The sequence below is a fragment of the Spermophilus citellus genome (genome assembly GCF_964194105.1).
Source record: "Spermophilus citellus genome assembly, chromosome: 10".
Taxonomy (NCBI): Eukaryota; Metazoa; Chordata; class Mammalia; order Rodentia; family Sciuridae; genus Spermophilus; species Spermophilus citellus.
Window position 1 is genome coordinate 27,337,913 of NC_138197.1, and position 23,797 is coordinate 27,361,709.

At 44.3% G+C, this 23,797-nt stretch overlaps 1 protein-coding gene across 1 annotated transcript in view; it reads left to right on the forward strand.

Annotated features, from left to right (window-relative positions):
* Window positions 1-23,797, forward strand: part of CACNA1C (calcium voltage-gated channel subunit alpha1 C) — a 634,974-nt gene that overhangs the window by 393,998 nt on the left and 217,179 nt on the right. The window contains exons 4-5 of the mRNA XM_081309259.1: window positions 703-842; window positions 9,134-9,273. Coding sequence (XP_081165385.1) covers window positions 703-842; window positions 9,134-9,273 — 280 coding nt within the window. The remainder of the gene's footprint in view (window positions 1-702; window positions 843-9,133; window positions 9,274-23,797) is intronic.

Below are 23,797 nucleotides of genomic sequence, written 5' to 3' on the forward strand. Positions count from 1 at the left end.
ACTTTTCTTCAAAAAGGGTACAATAAGATGTTAATTGGTTTAATAAGATGTTTAGAGAGCAATGTGAATTTGTGTACCACCCTAATATTTATAATTTAACAGAGAACTTTGAACACACACACACACACACACACACACACACACACACACCCTTTAATCTATAGTGGATTGGAGCTCTTATGGTTGAAGAAGTTGTGGATTGGAGGTCCACTCTTTAGTATTCCTTATGTCTACCACAGAGGAGGGAGTCTTCTCTTCCATCTGCCATCATGTGTTCTTTGTTTGTTTGTTTGTTTGTTTGTTTGTAGTTGGAGCTGGACGGCATGCCTTTATTCTATTTGTTCATTTTTTTACATGGCGATAAGGATGAAACCCAGTGCCTTGCCTGTGCTAGGCAAATGCTCTGCCACTGAGCCACAGCCCTTGTTGTGTGTTCTTAATGATGGGAATACATTCTGAGAAATGTGACATTAGGTGATTTCAGTGACATCATGGAGTGTACTTACACAAACTAAGATGGCTATGATGTCACTAAGTGACAAAGTCTTGTGGAATTTCCATTGTATTTGCAGTCTGTGGATGACTGACGTGCCATCATGTGGTACCCGACCCTACATGTGAGATCTGCTGGTTCAGAACTTTCCACATCCCTAATCTAATGACTTATTTTTTTCTCTTTTTTTTTCTGTTTTTGTTTCCTAGGAACGAGTGGAATATCTCTTTCTCATAATTTTTACTGTGGAAGCATTTTTAAAAGTAATCGCCTATGGTCTTCTCTTTCACCCCAACGCTTACCTCCGCAACGGTTGGAATTTACTAGATTTTATAATTGTGGTTGTAGGGTAAGTACATCTGTCTTTCTCCTTTCCTTGCCTTACCCGTGCACACCTCTTTTTCTCTCTCCTCGTATCTCTTTTTGATTTGGTCATACCTGTACTAGCCTTCAGGCAATGAAAGGATGTTAACAGTCACTTTGAGTTCAGATTTTTTTCTGCAGGGAGAGGAGCTATTACCTAACAGCACCACTCCCACATGCATCAGCATGCACACACACACACACACACAGAGGCAGATATATACACACATGCACACATGCATGCACACAATATGTACACAAACACCAGATACGCACACTTGAATTTGTGTGCTCTTAATGGCACCAGGGCCCTCTGTGCAGATGAAGCAGTTCCTCTGCTTAACGGCTTTTCTCTCCCACTCCAACCACATCTGAGCCAGCAGTTCTTCTGACCAGCTTTCCCACTGTATCACTGAGCAGATTTAGTCAGGTTGCCTGGGAGTATCCAGCCCACCCGTGTGGCATGATGTGGGGACGCCTGCCGAGCCTATGCCTTTGGTCCACAGATTGCTCATGTATACCATCCTGTCCCTAGCTCCACAGTGGGCCCTGCTCTGTGGCCCCAAGAAACCAGATTGCTTGAGACAACTGAGAGAGAAGGAAACAGAACTCTGAAAGGCCAAGGTGGTGGGTAAGTCCACCCGGCCTGAGCTGAGGTACCTTCCTCCAGATACTGTTCCATGTTAGGATGAGGCATAGTTGATAGTGGCTTAAAAAAAAAAAAAAAAAAAAAAGCAGGGTCAAGAATCCCATTTTGGAAGTGACAATTTCCTTATCAAGAAATTTCCTTTCAAGATTCTCGATGACATATTTGTACCTCACAGGCCTGCGTGCACTGTGTGAAATAGAATACCTTAGGACACAGTGGGTGAAGTTCCAATGACTCCTGTGTTTTGTTGATAACAGGGGTCACCTGTCCAGCAGCTTCTCTTCAACAACAAGCTCGCTCTTCCAAGCTGACCTTGTGTTACTTGGTACCTGGCAAATGCTTCCATGGTGGCCACCCTGCATGATTCCGGGTCCCCACAGGATTCAGTATGAAGAGCAGGATGTCAGGAGGCTGTTATACCAGGAGGCTATTTTTGGTGACTCCCTTTGTGCTATCCCAGTACACACCTGAGCCACTGCGGGCTTTAACAGAGCACTCGCCATTCATTATCTCGGGGGAGCGCCTGGTCTTTACGGCAGGAAATAACACAGGAGCAAATCAAGATTATTTACAAGTTATTTCCTTGTCCTTGGCCATCTGGCTGGCTCATAATAGTTGTTTGGAACGTGTTAGGGTTTTTCCTGTGTTGTCTCATGTTGCCTGGCCAATGAATGACGCATTTTGGCCACATGAACATCAGGGGTATTTGGGTGTCACGAGGAGTACTAAAGTTATTAGCCATTAATAGGTCTGGCTGCAGGGACCCGGGGTAAGGATACAGTTACATGAGAGGTTTTGCCACTGCTGTTCATGCCAAAATAAACAGAGTGGCTAAAGAAATGTCTTGAATGAACTCAGCAAATAAACCCTAGCAAAAGTCCTAAAGGTGGGTTGTTCCCTGTACCCCTAAATCCTTTTTAAATTCAGCCTCTTTCTCAAGGCCTCAGTCTCCTGGTAACCTGTGACACATGCAAAGACAGAAGCCTCAGGAATGAGAGTTGACGCTTCTGGGACCAGTGGAGAGATGGGTTGACTTGCAGGACAAGTTTTTAGGCAGAGATGCTCCGTGTTTATAAAAAGGGCTGAATTTGACTAGATATACTCTGTCCCATTCATGACCTTACTTACCTGAAGCTTGAGAAAAGGAGACCAAAAAAGGGGAGACCTCAAATAGGAGCCCTGGGAAGGCAGGACCATGCCTTCCCGCTCAGGAGAACATGCATGGCTGGCTGACACTGCATGTTTGCAGGGTTTTTTTTTTTTTTTTTGGCCCTTTCTTCATCCCTTAGACTGTTGGTCCTCCCCACCTCGACAGGAGGCACACTTTTCATTGGACTGGTCCAGAGACTAGTCACTTCTCCCTGGGGTTTTGGCCATGAGGCTGATGGAGAGAGGGAGGCATCCAGATTTGGCTCTCTTCTGAAAGATGCCTCTGTTTAGTGTTTTAAACCACAGAGGTTATGAGGCCAACACTTGCTCAGCTTGCTGTTCACCATGACCTTTGGGGTGTTTTCTCCCTTCATCTCACACTTGGCCATATTTAGCAACTAGTTTATCTTTTCCAGGAGCCTTGGTCCTAGGTGCTCTCCACCCAGTCTAAATCTCAGCTCATCCTTCCAACTAGAAAAATGATCCTCCATCCCCAGAGGGTGTAGCTCACCCCTTCTCTCCAGCCATGACTTTTTTCCTGCCCCCTTTACAGTATTACATGCACCTCCCTCTGCTTTCCTGAGTCTCTTAGGAAATCCTGGGCCCCCTCCCTCTGTAGCTAGTTAGCCGAAGGTTTCTTCTAGCCTCCTATAAATCAGAGAAGAGGTCAGGGCTGCCAGTCTGCCTTGGGGTATATCCCTCTTGTCTCTACGTTCCCATTCTGGGGGTCTGTCACAGGAGACATTTCCTTCTCAAAGCAGGGGAGTCTCCTTGGTGCAGTGGGGAGATGGGACCAATGAGTGAATGTGGAGGGGACTTAAAGGGCCTCTGTAATCTACCTCCCCTGAACCCAAGAACCAAGGACTCCTCAGTAGGTCCCTCACTCAGGAGATTCTACCCCACCACAAAGCCTTTAGTTACATCTCTGTCTCCCTCACAGCATGGCCTTGCCTTTCTGATTCCTTGGGTCCTATGGAGCCTCCTTGTCCTCCTCTCTTAAAGTTCCAGCAGCTGGCTGCAGAACTGCCCATCACCTCCCGAGAAACCCCCAGCCAAGCATCCACATCAGGACCCACCCCAGGGTCCAGCAGGCACAAAGCAGTGGTTTTGCCCTTACACCATCTAACTGAGGAGAAGCTCACCCAACAGTCCCCACCAAAACACTTGCTGTACCCATTTCTAAATTATCTATCCATTCAAAATTAAAGGACAACACTTAATGAAAGAGTTTCAAGTTGGGGTAGGAGTTAATAGAGAAGAAAGCTGTCTCATTTCTGCTTCCTTCACTGAATAATATTTTGTGAACATCTTGTATTCCAATAAGCATATTGCTTTCTTCCAGGAAATACTGGGAACAAAATCTGATTTGGATTTGGAATGTTGTTTGACCAGCTTGCAAGCTGGTCTCCATTTCCTCAGGTTTCAGTGATCTAGATTTCAGTGGAAAGAACACTTCCCTTGTAGAGAAAGGAATCCACTCCCCTGATCCTTGGCAACTTCTGCCTGGAACTCAAGACATAAGAATCCAACTAACATAGGAAACCATCAGATTGCCGAACTAAGTCACAGAATCAAAGAGTTAAGAGACTTGAGAGCTGGGTGTGGTGGTGCATGCTTATAATTCCAGCAGCAGCTCAGGAGGCTGAGATAGGAGGATCGCAAGTTCAAAGTCAGCCTCAGCAATGGCGAGGTGCTAAAGCACCTCAGTGAGACCCTGTCTCTAAATAAAATACAGAATAGGGCTGGGGATGTGGCTCAGTGGTAGAGTGCCTCTGAGTTCAATCCTTGGTACCAAAAAGAAAAAGAAAAAAAAGAAAAGCGAGAGAGAGAGACACTTTAGATGTGGTCTGGCTATGATTTTCATAACTTTATTTTTCTCAGTGCTGGGGATTGAACTCAGGGCTTCACATATGCTAGACAAGTACTCTACCACCGAGCTATATCCCCAGCCTGTATTTCCCCCTCTCTCTGGTGATGCTGGAGATTGAACTCAGAGCCTGTGCATGCTGGGCAAAACTTCTTTTAGGTGCAAAACACATTATTCAAAGTCTCAGTCAGGCCAAGTACATAAAACAGATAGAAGGGGGCTAGGGACACAGCCCAGTGGCAGAGTCCTTCTCTAATAAGCTCAAGGCCCTGGTTTGATTCCTAGCACTGGGGGAAAAAAAGAAAACAGAAAGGAAGCCACTGTTAAGTCTGGGATAGTGGTACTAGAACCCGAGACATTCAATTCTGACCTCACTGCCCAAGAAGTCCCTTAAATCCTTAGTCTAAACCACCCCAGCATTGCCTGGCAGTGCCTGGCTCTGACTTCTGCCAACCAGCCTTCAGCTGCACCTGGACCCTGTTCATAGGCCCAGTTTCCTGGAGCATGAGCTCAGGAAGCAAAGTTGCCCCAGGCCGTTGTTCAGATGTGATACAGCGCCCTGTTCTAATCCTTGGGCTTCCTCCCTGGCCACAGGCCCCCCTACTGCAGAAACAACCCAGGACACATTCTGACAATGACTTATTGAGTCATTTCTAGGCATAAAGGACAGAAATTGCTGCTGCTGCCCTTTTCCCTATTTTTCTTGGTTACCACCCAAAGCCCAGAATGCCCGGGTCATCCTTCATCACATTGAGTCCCTTTCCCATCTGATTATGTGAACCTGGGGTCTAACCTTCCCTCTGCACCTCACTCCTGAACCCTTTGCAGGGTGCCCTCTGGTCCCCATAGTCATCATCTATTCAGGGCAGCACACCTTGTCTGTAAAGGGCCAGATGCTGTCTTCAGCTTTGTGACCCATGCAGCCCCTGGTCAAGGGTCTGTGGCTGTAGAGGAAAAGAACCATATGGAAATGAGTGGGTGTAACTGAAGCCCAGTGAGACTTTGCGGGCCCCACTCCTGCCCTGCGTCCTCAGCTGTGTTTCTGGTCACTACCTTCCCTTTCTGGCTCTCCCCCAAGCATGCTGCTTCCCTGCACCCTCTCAGGGGGTAGCACCACTCTCTTCCAGATGCGTCATTCCAGTGGAGGTGGAGAGTGGGTGGGGCCCTGCCTTCTCTTCCTTTCTGTTTTCAGACCTCCCCCGTTCCCCCTTCCTGAAATCCTCCAGTGTGGCTATTCTGTCATCAGACCCTGTGCTTCCTACTCCTCATTGCATACCTTTGAGTCACTCTTCCATGCACCTGGAGGACATCCACTCTGGGCTCACTCCAGCTCTCTCCAACACTCACTACTCTGCCATCTTGCCCTCTTGTCCCTTGCTGCCTTCTCTGGGGATTCTGACCTCCATCCTATCTCAGTTGCCCATTCCCAGGGTTATAGCCAGTCTCCCTGCCATAACTGATAACTGCACCCTCCCCATTAGCTCAAACCCAGCATCCTACTCTCACCAGCACCGCCTACTTTGTCAGCATGCTCTCTTACACCCCGACTCTGTCAATCCACTCATCCCACCACATTCTCTCTGTTCCCCTCCCTCTCTTGTCCTTTCCACCAGTGTAGATGCCACACTCCATTGTTACAACCACTCACTGGCATTTACACTCAGTTTTTTACTCCTCTCTTCATTTATCTTGCTCCCCTGGAAAAACACCAGCCCTAATCAAGTCCAATGAGATGGAGATCTACGTGGTACTGGAAAGGGCTGAGAAAAGTCAGCTAAGTCTTGCTTCCCTCTCATGACCAGCAACCTCAAGCCAGCCCCTGGTGACACCCAGAAACCCAACCACATGTCCCTACCTTACCCCCTTTTCTGCTCCCCTGATCATTTCCCATCTTTGCCTCTCTCTTCAAACTTCCAGTACCCCCACCCCTTTCACATTTTCAGCTGATGACTCTAGTACCTCCTTCCCTGAGAACACAGAAACAAGCAGAAGAGGACTTTCTTATGTTCCCACAGTCACATCTGTCCTCTTCCAGTGTGCCTTCCTACCTGGCCCATGATCAACCGCTCTTCCCCATCCATAGATTTCTTTCCTGACTCTTGAAGGACATGAATCCTTCCAGTAATCATTCCTCTCACTTCTGTACCATCAACCTTCCTCATGGTGTATAAAAATGCTGTGGTATCTCCCATCAAAACCTCTTGACTCCACAGCCACTTGTGGTGACCACCTTTTATGTTCTGTTCACTTTTATAGCAAAAATGCTAAAAAGAGTTGTCTATATACCACATTTTCTTTATCCATTCATTGGTTGAAGTTCATTTACGTTGGTTCCATTGCTATAAACATTCATGTGGTTGTATCACTGTAGTATGCTGATTTTAAGTCATTTGGGTATAGACCCAGGAGTAGGATACTAGATCAAATGGTGGTTCCATTCCAAGTTTTCTGAGGAATCTCCATACTGTTTTCCAGAGTGGTTGCACCAATTCGCAGTCCCACCAGCAATGTATGAGTGTACCTTTTCCCCACATCCTCACCAATATTCATTGTTATTTGTATTCTTGAAAATTATATATACACAGGGAATATTACTCAGCCATAAAGAAGAATGAAATTATGGCATTTGCTGATAAATGGATGGAGCTAGAGACTATCATGATAAATGAAATAAGCCAATCCCCCAAACACAAAGGCCACACAATGATGGGGTGGGGAGAGTAGAAGTTCCCAAGATTAGACAAAGGAAAATGAAGGGAAGGGAGAGGGGATGGGATTAGGAAAGACAGTAAAATGAATTGAACACAGCTTTTCTGTTTCATATATGAATACATTACCAGTGTAATTCAGTATCACAAGAATTGGATCTAATTAGGATAAATTATACTCCATGCACATACAACATGTCAAAATACACTCTGCTGTCATGTATATCTAAAAAGAACAAATGTGAAACTTTTTTTTTAAAAAAAGAATTGTCTGTATGGTAGCCACATGTGGCCTTTCTGCACTTGAGATGAGGCTAATTTGATATGAAATATTCTTTAAGTATAAAACATACAGCATATTTCAAATATTTAATACAAAACAAAGAATAGCAAATATTTACAGGATGATATGTTTATTTATTACATTTTTACATGATAATATTGGGCCAGATAAATTATACTGTCACAGTTAATTTCACCTGTTTTTGCTTTTTTAATGTGGCTATTGGAACAGTTAACTTAAACACAGGCTCCCATTTGTGGCTTGCGTTGTATTTCTATTAGATGGGGCTATCTCTTCTCACTGTTTCCACCTTCCCCCATTTGCTCATGGACTTACCTATTAACCTTTTACCCCATCACTCTGCTAAAACAGGTGTTTCTAGATGTCCGAGGTCCTCATTTCACTAACCCAGTGGCCAGTTGCTCATGGTGGTATCTGCAGCACTGAGGCAGGTACCCATCACCTTCTCACTACCACTTCCTTTGTGGGCACCATTCTCTCCACTCTCCTATCCCGAAAGCCACTCCCATCAGTCTCTTTTGTTGGTTTCTCCTGCGTTGACCTTTCAGTCTTGGAGGACCCCACCGCTCAGTCCTTTTACACCTTCATCTCTATGCTAGCCTCCTAGGTGATCATATGATTTGACTTTAAATACAATGTGTATAGCTACCGAATTTTTTCTTCAGCCTGGACTTTCAGACACATTAACCCGAGTCACAGTACTCATTCAGATGTCCAGTCAACGGCTCAAGCATCAGCAAGTTAGCAGTAGATTCCTGGATATCCATTCTGCCATGTCTCATCCTTCCTGCCCAAGACAAAAATATTGGAATCATCTTTCATTCCTCTCTTTCCTCACACCTCACAGCCAATCCCATTACTTGATCTTAAAATGAACATAGAACTCAACTCCTTCTCATTGCCTCTGACACCACTGCCAGGTCTAAGCCCCCAACGTGTCCATCCTGGGCTATTGCAACAGAATGGTGCCTGTCACATAGTAGTTGTTCATATTTATTGGAAGAATAACTGTAAAGGACAGACACTCAGCGTTAGAAAGGAATTCTCTGTGTCTCCATTATGTGTGGATTGTTCCCACTTGAAATTTTTCATTTAACCATTCAGGCATCCACTCGATCAACATATATCTCCTGAGCAACCATTATGTGCCAGTACAAAATAGATTCCTATGGAATTATTTATTTGTACCCAGAAATAAATCAAAGAGAGGGGGTTTCCAGGAGCCAGGGGGTGGGAAGGGAAGGTATGTGGCTGTTGGCACTCATGGGAGGTGGAACTAGGATGTCGTAGAGGGGGCAGAGGGCATCCCAGAAGAGACAGCCAACGTCACCTGCCTTACACATCTGTCCAGCACCTCCCAGCTTGAACAAAGCCAGATGTGTTCTCAAGGCAAATGTTCTGTCCCTCACCTTGTGCAGCCCTCTGTAGGCTGTGGTGACACTCTTGGAGAGAATGCCAACTTCCAGCCATCCGTGGGCCCTCCCATGTACACACCTAGGTGTGTGCATGGCCTGCTAGTACCGGCTTGTTCGGAGATTGGAGCCCCGGCAGGTCAATGAAACCTGGTCCTGACAGCTCTGCTCTCTCTCCTCTCCTCTAGGCTTTTTAGTGCAATTTTAGAACAAGCAACCAAAGCAGATGGGGCCAATGCTCTCGGAGGGAAAGGGGCTGGATTTGACGTGAAGGCGCTGCGGGCTTTCCGTGTGCTGCGTCCCCTGAGGCTGGTGTCTGGAGTCCCAAGTAAGTAAAGCCGTTATTCCTGTTCACCGTGTTATCTTGTATCCAGCTTCCACTTCCTTTTGCTGCACTGCCAGGAGCACTCCACAAAGGAACCTGATTTCCTATAAATGGAGGATGTTCTTACAAATGAGTCCCTTGTTTTAAAGAATCCAAGTTCTGATGCAAGTACCTCGATATGCATGTGGTCCCAGCTCCTATAAACACCTGGGAAAAAGTTCACAATGGACACATAGCCAAAGGAAGACTGCCGACACAGAGCACAACCCCACAGTCATCTGAGCAGACCCCCACAAGGCCCTGAGCTGGGAATTTAAATATATTGGCTGCAGAGGAGCCAGGAGAGGGGTATTTATTGCAGCCAATGAGATCATCTGTACTTTCTGTATTTTTCCAGAGAACCTCAGGAGAGCATTGCTGGGTGTTCTAAAAGCTCTCCCTTGCCATTTCTCCCAGCACTGTCTTCCCCTCCTTCTTTCATGTCAAATCGGGCATCCCAGGCTTCAGGAGCCTGCTGTCATTGTGGATCCTATCATTGTGAGAACTATTTTTTCCCAAGAAGTGGTATTCAGCTTCTTGAAATACTGTCCACCAAGAGATTGGCCACATTGACAAGTTCCCTTCGGTCACCTATGGATGCACCCCAAAGTGCAACTTTGGGGACCTGAATCAGCTCCAGTATACCCCAGCCCCTGTGCCCCCCGGGAAGAATTCTGAGCTTATTTTCTGAGACTTTACACTTTCAGGTCAGCACCTTCAGGCCATGACTCATGACACAGGAGACACCTAAGCTTGGGCTGGAACCAGAGCAGCTTGGAGATGGGGGCAAGAAACAGGAAAGCAAAGAGGTCCCCTTTGCTCCCTGTGCCACACACTGAGCACCTGTTACATGTGTGCTGCTTGATGGTATCTCCTAGTTGTAGAAATTTCACCACAGAAATGTGAAGAAGGACCCTTTATCAACCTGTCCATTCCTTTTTGTACATTCTTGGAATAGTGAAAAAATCTTACCATAACTTTAAGTAGCAGCTGAGCCAGGACAAGACCACGTCTCCTGACTTCTAGTCCCAACTCATTTTCCTATCATACTTTAGTACCTTCTGTGAAGAATGAAGGGGTATGCAATCCTTGATTGTCTTAATTTTACACATACCTTCTGTCTCTTCAATTATACTAAAGGCCCCTTGAAGCCCAGGATTATGCCTTAAATTGTCTCTGATTGCTGCAGTCTTGCCTAGATAGGTCTCTAGGCAAGGTAGGGAAATTTACTGAATAATTAAAGCAGGAGGTTGACTGTTTTCATTGCAGAACTCCCTGGATAAAGACTGTGGATCATCTTAAGTTCAAAAGCAACATAGAGATAAGCCTCACAAGAACAATCATAGTAGATTTTCTCTACTTGGATATGACCATCTTAGGAATAGAAACAATATATATGAATATATATATATATATGATGGCCAACACCCAACTTTACTTTCTTGAAGTCTAAGTGATTGGATTTCTTGGTCAATCATCCATAACTCAGTAGACTGACATCAGGATGTGCAAGGGGAGGGTGAGAGTGACTTGGAACATAACTTTAAGGCGCTTATGATGATACGCCAATGTGTCAGCAATAGGAACTAGGAATTAATCCCAAACTTCAGACAATGGAGCTATCATGGACATAATAAATCTTATCTTGTTATGCAAGTGCTTATTAGGGGCCTTCAGCTTCACAGCCTCATGTTGGGTGTTGGGGCATCCCATAAAGATACTCGTGGACTTGCATCTGAGGAATCTGAGAGTCTAATAAGAGAACACCAGTTGCTGCGGGAACAAATGATCTCAAACTCTCAGTGACCTACAGCCAGACATTCATACCTGGCTCATGGCACACAAGGATGTTGTTCAGCTGCAGTTCTTTTGAATTCAGCTGGGCTCTGGGCTAGACCAGGTTCTGTGTGCCATCTAATTCCAGAATACAGAGAATGGTGGCCAGAGAAGCCATCATGTAACTCATGTTGTCCTCAGGACAGAGACAGATGCTCACTACAGGAGGCATAGAGCAACACCACACAAAGAATTTCAGACTCATGCTCACGTGTGGCTGATATCACAGCTGCTCACACTGCATTGGCTAAAGCACGTCATATCACTAATCCCCAATATAATGGAACTAAGAAGTATAGTCAGCTCTCCACATCCACCATCCCATACCTAAGGATACAACCAAACGTTGATCAAAAATTCCTTAAAAAATGTGTCTATCCTGAACATGTGCAGACTTGTTGTCTTGTCATTATTACCTTAACAATAAACATTAGTGTAACAACTATTTGTGGAACAATTACATTCTATTTGGTATTATAAGTAATCTATGATATGATTTAAAGTATACAGGAGGATGCATAGATTATATATGAACATTGTGCCATATATATATATATATATATATATATATATATATATATATATATATTTAAACCCTGAGTATCCTGGGATTTTGGTATTTACAAGAGGTTCCAGAACCAATTCCCCCTGGATATTGAGGAACAATTGTATACTGTCCCTATAAAGAAGCATGGACAAATAATTGTGAACAACAGTACAATCTGCCACAAAGAAATTGAAGGGATTATTATAAACAGAAATAGTTACAGTAATTACTGTAGTACAGAGATTCTTAATTAGAGATGCACATGGTTGAGAGCTACTCAGTGCATTAGAAGGGAGGGTTAGATTAGTTTGGGTAGCTAAGGTTCCACTACAGAAGAAACTTCCTAAAGAAAGTGCCTTGACTTCATCCTCACTTAAATAATAGTAGAACTATATTATAGTCAGTAAGTGGTAACATTCCTCAGAATTCTCATGGAGAAGATATAGACATAACAGAGAACCTCAAATAGAGAGGCCTAATCTTATTTGCTAATGCAGTTCAAGATGATATTTTCATCCTTAAACTGGGATGGTTTTGCAGCAATGGGAAGCCCTGCTGGAGGCTCCATGCTTATGCATAAGACCAAACACTTTGTCTTGATTTTATGGATCACCAATAAAAAGATAACAGCTCTTCTTTGAGCACTTTTTTGATACCAGGGATTGAACTCAGGCACTTGACCACTGAGCCGCATCCCCAGCCCTGTTTTGCATTTTATTTAGAAACAGGGTCTCACTGAGTTGCTCAGTGCCTCACCATTGCTGAGGCTGGCTGTGAACTCATGATCCTCCTGCCTCAGCCTCCTGAGCTGCTGGTATCACAGGCATGTGCCACCACAACCGGCTTTTATCCAGCTTTTTCCCTTTTTGAGGAGTTTCAGAAAACTTCCGCAAAAGAGTCACCTCTCCCTGTTGTCCCCAGTGCTTGTCCTGTCATTCTCTCTTGAATGTTCTCCAGTCAGGCTTTTGCTCTCACTGCTGCACCAAATCACCCCTTGTCAAGACCCCCGTGATAGGAAAACAAAGAGGTCCCCTCTGCTCCCTGTGCCACACACTGAGCACCTGTTACATGTGTGCTGCTTGATGGTATCTCCTAGTTGTAGAAATTTCACCACAGAAATGTGAAGAAGGACCCTTTATCAACCTGTCCATTCCGTGATCTCCACATTACTGCACCCAGTGGCCATTTCTCCAGGGCCGTTGCATTCAATCTGTCTGTAGCATGAGTCTAGCTGCTGAAGTTAACTGTCCCTTGTTGGTAAACCACTATCATCACTTGGCTTCGGAGACACTCTTCTTTTTTAGCTCTGTCCTTAATTCACTTGGTGAATTCCACTTCTTGGAATCCTTGCTGAGTCTCCTCTTCATCTTCTCACCTTCTTAACATTGGAGAGCTCAGGGATAGATCCTTGCACTCTTTTTTATCTACACTCATTTCTAGCTATCATGTCTCATTCAGCCTCACAGCATTAAATATCACCAACAATGACCAACTGTATGTTGCCATCCCAGACCTCTCCCCTAAATTCAAGACTTGTATATCAATAGTTTGCTCCATTCCTTTTATCAAATATCTAAGAAGTATCTTGACCTAAGCATCTCCATATTGGTACTTTCCATCTTCCCAAATTCTTTCCCATGTCAGTAACCTCACCCTTCCAGCTTCTCAGGCCAAACATCTGGGACTGGTTTCTTTTTCTCACTTCCTGCATTCAATCCATTAGAAAATGATATCAGCTTTACCTTCAAATTATGTCATTAATCTGACGGTTTCTTCCCACCCCCGCATTCACTCCATTGCCAGTCGCCATCATCTCTCGCCTGGGTTATTACTGTAGCCTCTTAACAGGATTCTCTCCTTCCACCCCTTCCCCGTCACAACCCAAGCTTCACACAGCAACCAAAATGAACCTTTTAAAATCCAAGTCGGATCATGTCAGTGCCCTGCTCAGAACCCTCCCAGGCTTCCCTGAATTCCTGAATGAGAGCCAAAATCCCACAGGCCCTGGATCTCGTCTCTCTCCTCTCTGACCTCACATCCTTCCACTCTTCCCTTCTCTCTCTCTTCCTCAGCCTCAGTGAACTCCTTGCTATTCCTCCAGCACTCTAACCCCGTCTTTGAAGGACCTTTGCACATGCTGCTCCTTCCTCCTGGAATGCCCTTTACATGGCCATTCACACGTGTGCCTGCTCTCCTGCTCACCTCCTCAGTCTCTGCTGGGATATCAGCTCCCTGCTAGGGTGCCATCACCACCCTATTCCAGTCACCCCCTTCCCACTTCCTATGCCTCTTCTCTGCTCTGTTTTGCCCGTCTCACTTGTCATCATGTGTCATACTCTGCATTTTCTGGTTCATTTGTTTATTACTTCTTGCCTAACTAAAATGTAACCTCCATGGGGAAGCAGTTCAGGGTTGCTTGTTCACAGCTGTGTCTCTGGTATCTACAATGGAAGAAAAATATTTGTCGAATGAATGGACATCATCACATGAGCGCTCAAAGCTGTGGGGCATCACTACCCACAGCGTTACTGAGAGCTACCCAGCTCACCAAAATGGTGCTGATGCTAAAGACTGTTTATGTTTATGTGCTTTCTTTAGCCTTTCCAAAGCCTTTACTTCTTTTTAATTTGATCTTCATGACAATTGTGTGCTGGGTAGAACTAAACGTAAGTGATATATAGATATGCATGGTGTTACTTCCAGTAACAAAGGTTAATTGAGCGGTTTTTGAGATTCACAACTCTGAACCAAGTGTGTTAGGGGCCCACAAAGCTCCTGCTATTTTTAAATATCCATGTATGTACTAAATGCCACTGGAGTCTACAATCACAGGTTATGCAGGGAGAGTTGACGGTGAGAGTACAGATCCATGACTCACTCATCAATTTGTTCAACGAGATCTACTGAGCACCTAGCTGGTGTAAGGGTTGGCTAGCCATCATCCATTATCTCAGGTACAGAAGTGAGTCAGAGGCTAACTGTTTTCAAAAAGCTTGAAATGTAGTCGGGAAAATATTTATAAAAATGATATATAGAATAAAAATTTACGATGCCAAAACAATGTTTAGGTATGATGTGAAGAGTTCTGCAAGGTTTGGGGATGCCGTACTTTTGGGAGTAGGGATAGGGAATCAGGAAAGCCTTCCTGAAGAAGGTGGCATTTGGAATGGATCTGGTGCATCTCAAAGGATAAGCAAGGAGAGACATTCCAGAAGATTCTGAAATGAAAGGACAATGGATGTGGCCCTGGAAACATATACAGTAAGATCATAGGTTGAGGGGTTGATCACACAATGGATCAAACAGTCTCTGCAACGAAATTGTGTCATTGAAAGATGTGGTCATTGTGGTTCATAGAGATGCCTCCATAATCAAGGAAACCAGTTCCCCTCTGCTTCCCGAGGCCTCCACTTCCCCGCAGCAGAAGTGCTGTGAAGCATGCATATTGTATCCAAGGGTAAGCCATATGGAACAATAAGTGTTACACAACAAACATGAACAATAAATATGGGAAGTTGTGATTAAATGTTTCAATGTATGTGCAAGGAGCACACTTGTTTGCAGAACCATAAGCAAAGGGTCATTTCCTCCTTTCCATATAGTCCCATATGTCCTCCCAGAGAAGACCTTTCAAGGGAGGATTGCGTAAAAGGAACAGACAGAGGGAATCCAGACAGTCTCTGTTAGATTTCTGAGGCCTTTAACAAAGACCCAGAGTAGATCAGGCTTGATCTGCTGGGGAAGGGGATTGAATAGCCACCTCTGTGCTAAACCAGCACCACCCCCCCACCTTTCACCAAGAATGTTTATTGAACACTCTGTGAGCAAAGCACTAAGCTAGGCACTGGGACACAGAGGTGGATGGACACACTGCCCATCTGTCCTGATGCATGAATACTTTAAAGACTTTTCATGGGAGTCATTTTTCCTAATATGTGAATTTTTCTAAGATTAGCTTTTCAGGATGAAATTTACTTCTAGAAGTGTGCAGAATAGAAAACAGCTTGTTAAACACAGGTGAGATGAAGCATTAAGACCATGTGAAGAGGGGTCAGATTCTCCCTGTTTTCCTTGCTCACCTTAGATAGGTTTCCTGGAGATAAATCAGCACCAATTAGTCCACAAGTTTCTGTGGAGTGGATTCCATATAGATCCATGAGGAACACTTAAGACACAGTATTTTGAAATGAGCTCTTGAATCAGACTGCCTGGCTTTGGCCACTTACTCAAACTGTGACTTTGAGGAGCTTACTAAACCTCTCTGTGCCTTAGTCTCCTCATCTGTAAAATAGAAATAATAATATAACCTATTTCATATGGTGTTGAAAAGACCAACGAGTTAATGCCTACAAAGTACTTGAACAGGGCCTTGCTTATAGTAAGTGCTCTGCAAAATTGTAGCTTTTATGATATATATGCATATATATAATATATACAATTAGAAATACATGATAAGATTACCTTCAAGAGAAAAAAATAAATATATTTTAAAAAATAAAGAATATTCAATAGTTAAATAGCAACCTGAGACCAAAAAATGGCAGAGACTTGTGTATGATGACTTGACTTGCATACTGTAGATAATAAAGAGGATCCTAGGGGAGAGTTTACCAGGAACTGTGACAAGCTGAGTAAGTTTTATGAAGAAGGAAGCCCTGGAGATGAGCTCTGAGTTTGTGGAGAGAAAGTAGAAATGAAGAGGAAAGGACCCTGCGGGGTCAAGGAGGCCAGCCTGGCCAGCCCAGGGGTCTGTGCATGGACCAGTCCTACCACCAAAAAGGAAGCAGTGAGAAGCTGGTGAGAAAGTGAGCAGGAGCAGACAGAGGAGGGTGCTGGGTGCCACAGGCAGTTCTCCAGAGAGTCACTGCTGTAGAAACATTCAAAAGACTGCACTGCAGAGAGAAGCTCAGTGAGTTGGAAATCTACTAGGGTGTCAGAGCTGACAGTGGATCTTGAATTCAGAAAGGTTCATGAGCCCATGCTGGACTCAGCTGTCTGGGGTCAGAGCTGGGATCCCAGCCATACCATGCTCTGTACCCCCAACTCCACCCCAACATCACGGTCTCCATCCCAGAGGCCACATCTGGGGCATCCTGTGCTCTGCTGAGAGCTCTCCCAGATGATCTTATACTGCATGACACTAAAAATTCTTTTCTTACTATTGTTGGTAGAATGAGTCTGTTATAGTTTGGATCTTAAATATTCCCCAAAGGCCCCTATGTTGAAGGCTTGGTTCCTAGCTGGTGGCACTGTTGGACCATACCCTCTGTCAGGATGTTCTGCCTCACCACAGGCCCAAAAGCAATGGTGCCAAGTAGCCATGGACTGAAACCTCCAGAAGTGTGAGCCAAAACTTAATCTTTCCTCCTTCAAGTTGATTATCTCAGGCAGTTTGTCATAGCAATGGAAACCCAACTAACAAAATCCTTGGCCTAAAGATGCCTGCTACAAAAGTTAAAAACTTACCTGCATGCCCAATTCCCAGGTAAACCACACTTATCCTGAGGTACATTTCCAGTTTTCCACCCCAAATGGGTCTTCCCTCCTGGGAATTAGTAACTGTGAAACTAGCCACCCTGATTAGCAAATGCTACCAGTTAATCAGACCCATATTAGAGCTACTAAAACCAACTTTGCTGTTTCCACACTTTGATGGTTCAGAGGCAGCCATGCCATCCTGCCTGGCATTTGCTCTTTGTCAGTTGAGCCACAGTGGATCTGCAATCACCATGGCTGCTCCCAGCCAGGGGTTTGGTGTACCCACTCTCCTAGTGAGGAGGAAGGCCCAGCCTGGACGTGGTCCTGACAAAAAGCAGGTGCATTTATATTTAGAGACACCTTAGTTCTGCAGATTTTATGAGGGAACGTCATGAAGTTCAGCCCCTGAAATTGACATATTGCAGAAAACCAAGTTCCAGAGAAGATTCCCGAGTTAGAGCAGAGGCTCAAATCCACATTGCTTTACCTGCCATCCCTTGCCCTTTCCACTGCCTCTGTCATCGCCTGGGACCTTGCTTTAATCCCAGTTAATGTGATAGAATCCCACAAGTGCCAACACAAGACAAGTGGTGCCTTCAAGCACGGGCAGTGGACAGAGAATCTGCACTCTCTCACCCAGCTAGCTCTGTGCCTCAGGCAGGTTGATTCTCCCTCTGAACCTCCGTCCTGCATCTGCTACTGTAAGAACTTGGACTGGCCTATGGGTCTCTTCCTCCTCCCAGGAGACAGGTCTGCATCAGCCCATCTTCTCTGCCCCTGCAGGACTCCTACCTTCCCGCCCTCTGTTCCCCCCACCACTTTCACACGGGCACTTGGGCAGGCGGGTGGGTTTCTAGCTTTTGTAGCAGGATCTTTAGGCCAAGGATTCTGTTAGCCAGGTTTCCATTGCTATGGTGAAAGAGGGACTAGACCCTAATTTTCCTCTCACTTTCTATTTTGCATCCTCTGGCTTTTTGTTCTCTTTGTCCTAAAAGTGTCCTACATATCATAGGGCCTTAAACCAAAATGAGAGGGGGACACTTAACAAAGCTACTTGCAAGGACAAGTGTGTGTATGGAGCGCCACCCGTCAGTCGCTCCTCATTCTGCTTCTCAGACAACCAGAGTCCCACTCGTCCCTCTGCCTACCCTACTCAGAAATCCTTTCTGTACCATCTTCCTGTCCACTTTCTCTACCACTTCTTTCCTGGAACAGAAAGTAACAGAAACTTGTCCCTGGTATTCATCTCAAAGTCCTCTTCCTGAATCAGAATTCTGAGCAACAAGTAACTGTAGACATTTAGTCCAACCAAGTGCCCATTGTACAGGTGAGAACACAGCAGCCAGTGAGCAGGCAGACAGGACTCTGGGTGCAGCAGAGGAGGATTCTGCCAGTGATCACAGCAGGTCCTCCAGTTTTGAACAGTCTTTGGAGATCATGGAGCCCCTGACCCACTTGGTGAACAGCCCCCCAGGAGTAAAGCAAACACAGGAAATGTCACAGTTCCCTCCTACCTTGCCCCTTGAGCCAGACACAACTGGTGTTCCCAAGGCAGGTCAGAGCCCTCTGGAGGACAGTTGTAAGCAGTGTGCCCTCTTAACACTCCAAATGGGCTGGCTTCCCAGAGGATGCAAAACAGAAAACTGATGTGTCCAGCTGGCTGGCCTGCTTTGCTGTGAGGAGTCTGACGTCGTCTCCCTGATGTTGGCCTGGCTTGCCTATCAAAACAGAGCAGAATTTGGAATAGGGTCCCACACACACAAGCCCCAGCACCCCAGGCTGCTTGGAGCGGATGCTCACCCATTCTTTACTATATCACCTGGCATTCACCTGGCAGAGACTTCTGGTCTTTCACTGCAGATAGCTCTGACAAGGCAGCGGCTCTTCCTGTCCCTTGCAAGGCTCCCCTGCAGCAGGACTGCTGCACTACGAGTTCAGGGATACAGCTATGGTCCCAGCCCTGCTCTCAACTGATCTGTTTCCCTGCTTCCTGTCTTGCCTCAGTTTCTCTTTCTACAAAGTGGGATCAATAATCTCACCGTAGATAAAGGCGAGATTTTTACCTGTAAAGCCCCATGGCCTTCTAACAACAAAGACTCTTAAATCCACCTCTTGAAGGAGACTAGGGGTTCTGATGAGCCACGCATCAGGTAGTAAAAATAGAAAGATGACCCAAAGGCGGCCAAGTAAGTTAATTTGCATAAGATGCATATTTCAAAAGTTCCAGTCTCTGTTGTCATGGAGTTTTACTGAGAAGTAAATCAATAACAGTATGTGACCGAACTAGGAAAATCTCTATTATCTGGTGCTGTACATACATAGGGTAAAAAATAACAATGACAAAGAATGCATCCCATCTTAGAGTAAGGTCTCCTATTTACTAACGTGCACAGACATTCCCCTAGTGATGAAATTGTCCCTTTTTGATTTGAGAACAAAATGTAGGTGGTGATAAACATTAGGGCTTCCGCCAACAGGAAGCAATATGCGGTACCCGGGCAAAGTGTTCAGACTCCAAGAGCCTGATTAGCTGATTAACCAGCCCAGTGGTGCGGGAAGACAGGGACATTATCCTTAATTTATAGACAGGCAAGTACAGCCCCAAGTGCTTCTCCCAAAGCAATGCACAGAGATGAATTCAGACTATTCCCCAGTGAGGAAGAACTCAGTTCAGGACTTGGGTCTCATGAAGGGACCACAGCTTCCCCAGGAGAAAAGAATCATGTTGTTGTCTGTGTCACAGGATACCCTGTCTGGCTTTAGAGGCTGAGGAGACTTGGTAGTCGGGGCCTGGCTTTCTTTGTGTTTCAAGGGTTTGTGGGCCTCTTTTGTGGTAGAGGTTGATGAGAAATATCACCACCTTGAGATGTGTGATGACGTGGAGGCACTGCAGGTCTGCAGGTGAGGACAGCAAGTATGTCTGACCTGCTCTGTGACCTTGTTGTTTAGCCTCTGACCTTCAGTTTTCTTTCCTGTGGAATGAGAGTGTTGAACTGCATTAGCCCTACACCTCCGGAGCATTAGCATTCTGTGCTTCAGTGATGATGGAGAACAGCAGTAAACTGAGGATTTCTTTTTCGGTTACTGAGTCCAGACCTGGAGTCTTCATTGCCAGGATGTGAACTTGGGTCAATCCTTTCAGTCTCTCTATTCAGTGGCAATCTGAGAGGCCAGAGGTGGGAGAGTGTCATAGGATGAGTCAGCAGACATTTGTTAAGTACTGACCATGAGCCGAGGACCAGGGCAGGTGGTGTAAAATCACAAAAGCCAGGTGAGCTTCTTAAACTCAGAAAGCTCCATGATTGATTCTCTTTTGTGCCCAGCCCTTTCCTGGAGATCCTCAAACATGAAAGAAAAGCCAATAGCATGGTGACGATAACCTAATTAAAAATAATGGTCATAATAAAGGACACTTAGGCTTATAAGTGCTTTCTAAATGCTAGAAAGAAAAATGAGGGGAGAATGAAATAAAGATACAGTGAGGTCAGTGTTCCATGAAGTGATCAATGCATGGAACATGAGCCCCATGAACCTGTTCTTCTTGGTGTATTCTCTTATGCTCCTTTATGACGGAGTTAGTGGTTCACAACATAGATGGTGGAAGACCAATACCTAGGTTCGGGTTCCCAGAGGCACCCTGATTAGCTATGTGACTCAGTTTCCTGATGTAGGGGTTAAAATTGCAGTAAATATTGATAAAAGGGTTTAGAGTTGTACTCAACACATAGGAAGCATTCAGCAAATATTAGCTATTAGTATTCTGATGGTCTGGTTTCCTGTCTGCATACCTCAGACTCTAACTTACCAAAGGAGACATAGGACTTTCTATGCTTCGCTTCTAAAATAACTTTTGTGTTAGCTTTCCATTCATGTACAAATACCTAAGATAATCAACTTATAAAGAGTGGAGGTTTATTTCTGCTCATGGTTTCAGAGATTCCAGTGTATTCCCGAAGGCCTGGTGCCTTTGGGCCTGTGGTAAAGTAGCACATCATGGTGAGAAGTACATGGTGGAGCAGAACTGGTCATCTCATAGTTAGAAACAGAGTGGAAACAGACTGCAGTCCCATAATCCCCTTCAAGAATGCCCCCAATGACTTGAAGACCTCCCACGAGGCCCCTCCTCTAAAGCTTCCATTGTCTCTCAGCACCAAGGTGGGGACAAAGCTTTTAACACATGGACCTTTGGAGGGCATTCAAGATCTAGGCCATAGAAACTGTCTTGAAGTATCATTATTATTCAATAAAATCCACACATTTTAAATGTATATTTGCAAATGTAATACCTGACACTCTCACAATAGTTTCATTTCATTAATCAACTCCTGTCCTCATGATTCTTACACATCTTTTACTTATAAAAGTAAAAAAACCACAAACCATACCCTATAATATTATCATATTCACTTTAAGCAATCAATTGTCTTTTCAGTAAATTATGAGAAATAAAGAAAACCTAGTCTTCTACATGTGCCTATTTATTTACCATGTTTGGTTCATTCCTTTCTGTAAATACAAGCTCCTGTTGGTATCATTTCCATTCCTGCTAAAGAATATCCTGTAACATTTTTATAATGCAGGCTGATGAATTATCTCAGCTTTTATTTATCTAGAAATGTCTTTATCTTGTCCTCTTTCTGAAGATTTGCTGAATGTGGAATTCTTGGTTGACAGGGCTCTTTTCCCAATAACTTTAAATATGTTGTCCTATTTGCCCCTGACCCCAATCATCTCTGATGAGAAGTTATTGATATTCTTTCCAATGAACATTTTTCCCCTCTGACTCCTTTTAAGATATTCTATCTTTGTTTCTTAGAAGCTTGACTCTAATGTGCTTCATTGTGGTTTTCATTGTATTATCCTGCTTTGAGTTTGCTGAGCATCTCAGATTCTCCCATAAATTGGGGTTTTCATCAAGTTTAGAAAGTTTTTAGCCATTATTTCTTCAAAAAATGTCTTCTGTTCAAATCTCCCTTTTCTCCTTATGGGATTCTGGTGGCCCCTCTGTTTGGTCATTTGATATTATCTCATTGGTCCATGAGGCTTTGTTTGGTTTTCTCCAGTCTTTTCTTTTGTGTTCCATAGATTGGATCATTTCTGTTGATTATCCTCCTAGTTTGCTCATTTTTTCCTCTGCCAACTCTATCTTCGTTGAGCCTATTTGGTGAAGTTTTCATTTCAGTTACTTTTCAATTATAGAATTGCCATTGGGTTCTCTATTATAGTTTCTGTTTATCTGTGGAATTCCCCTGTTCCCTCTTTAAAAACATCTACTCATTTATTTCATAGGACATGTTTTCCTTTAATTTAAACATACACACACGCACACACTCACACACACACACACACACACACACTTACACATACACACACACACACACACACACACACACAGCAGCTGTTTTAAAATCTTTGTTAAGCCCAATGTCTGAATGATCCTATTTTCTATTTCCTATTGATTGCTTTTTTATTGACTATGTATCGTACTTTCCCATTTATTTATATATCTAGTAATTTTTTGTGAATATTAAAATCTAGAGACTCTGGATTCTATATCATCTTCCTAAGCGTGTTAACTCTTCAGCAGGCATTAAAATGGCTAGATGATCACCATGAATTTGTGTGGGCTTGGTTGTTTGCTTGTTGGTGCCGACCAATTGGAAGACCAAACCGTTCAATCTCCAAATTCCCTTTCCCCTTCAGATCTTGTCAGGAATGGGTTTTAGGCTTTGCCGGGACTAGAGTATGTCTTACTACAAGATAAAGTTCTTACTCCTAAGGTATGCCCTTTATGGGACCTGAGTTGGTTGCTCAAGTTGCTAATGAGATATTAACTATCTAGCCTTATCAACAGGAGACAGGTAGGTCACTCTGCAGACAGCTGGTCTCTAGGAACTCCACTCCAAGAAACTCTATGTCCAGGATCTGACCCTAAAAAAATTTTACTAGCAGAGATTTACAACCCTTTAGAATATGTCTATGTATTAAAAGACCCAGTCCTCTAGTTCTGGGGGTGAAGGTGGTAAGAAAAACTACAATGAAGGGACTTCCCTATGTGGATCTCTCGACTATGTCAGGGCCAGAACTCCAACCTCCTGACACTCCTTTTTCCCCAGCACTGAACAACCTAAAGTTTCTCTTTGCTACTCTGAATTCCATAACATCTGCTGTCTGACACACTTCAGTGTGTAGACATGTACTACTTAGCCCTAAGCCATGGATACCCAAGTGACACTACAAAAATTTCTTAGGACCCTTATCTACCTAGCCATTTCTCTCTGATGTCCCACCACACTACATCAGCTGTCAAATTCTGATCTAAAGTCTTCTCACAGGAGTGGGACTGCAGGGGTCTGTTTGGACTATCTATTGCTCTGTGTGTGGCAGTCAGGAAATTGTTTCCTGTCAGAGAACCAGAAAGATTATTGTGCTCACCCCATGAGTTTCAATTCTCTTAGGGATTACAGTCCTGTGCTGCTTTGTGTTCACTTTACAAAAACAGTTGCCTCTTCTATTTTTGTCCAGTTTTTAAAATGCTTATGGTGAAAGGGCTGGTCTGGTAACTCTTACTCCAAAATGGCTGGAAGTTGAAGTATACTTGATTTTTAAATCAGCAGATGTAAGTTA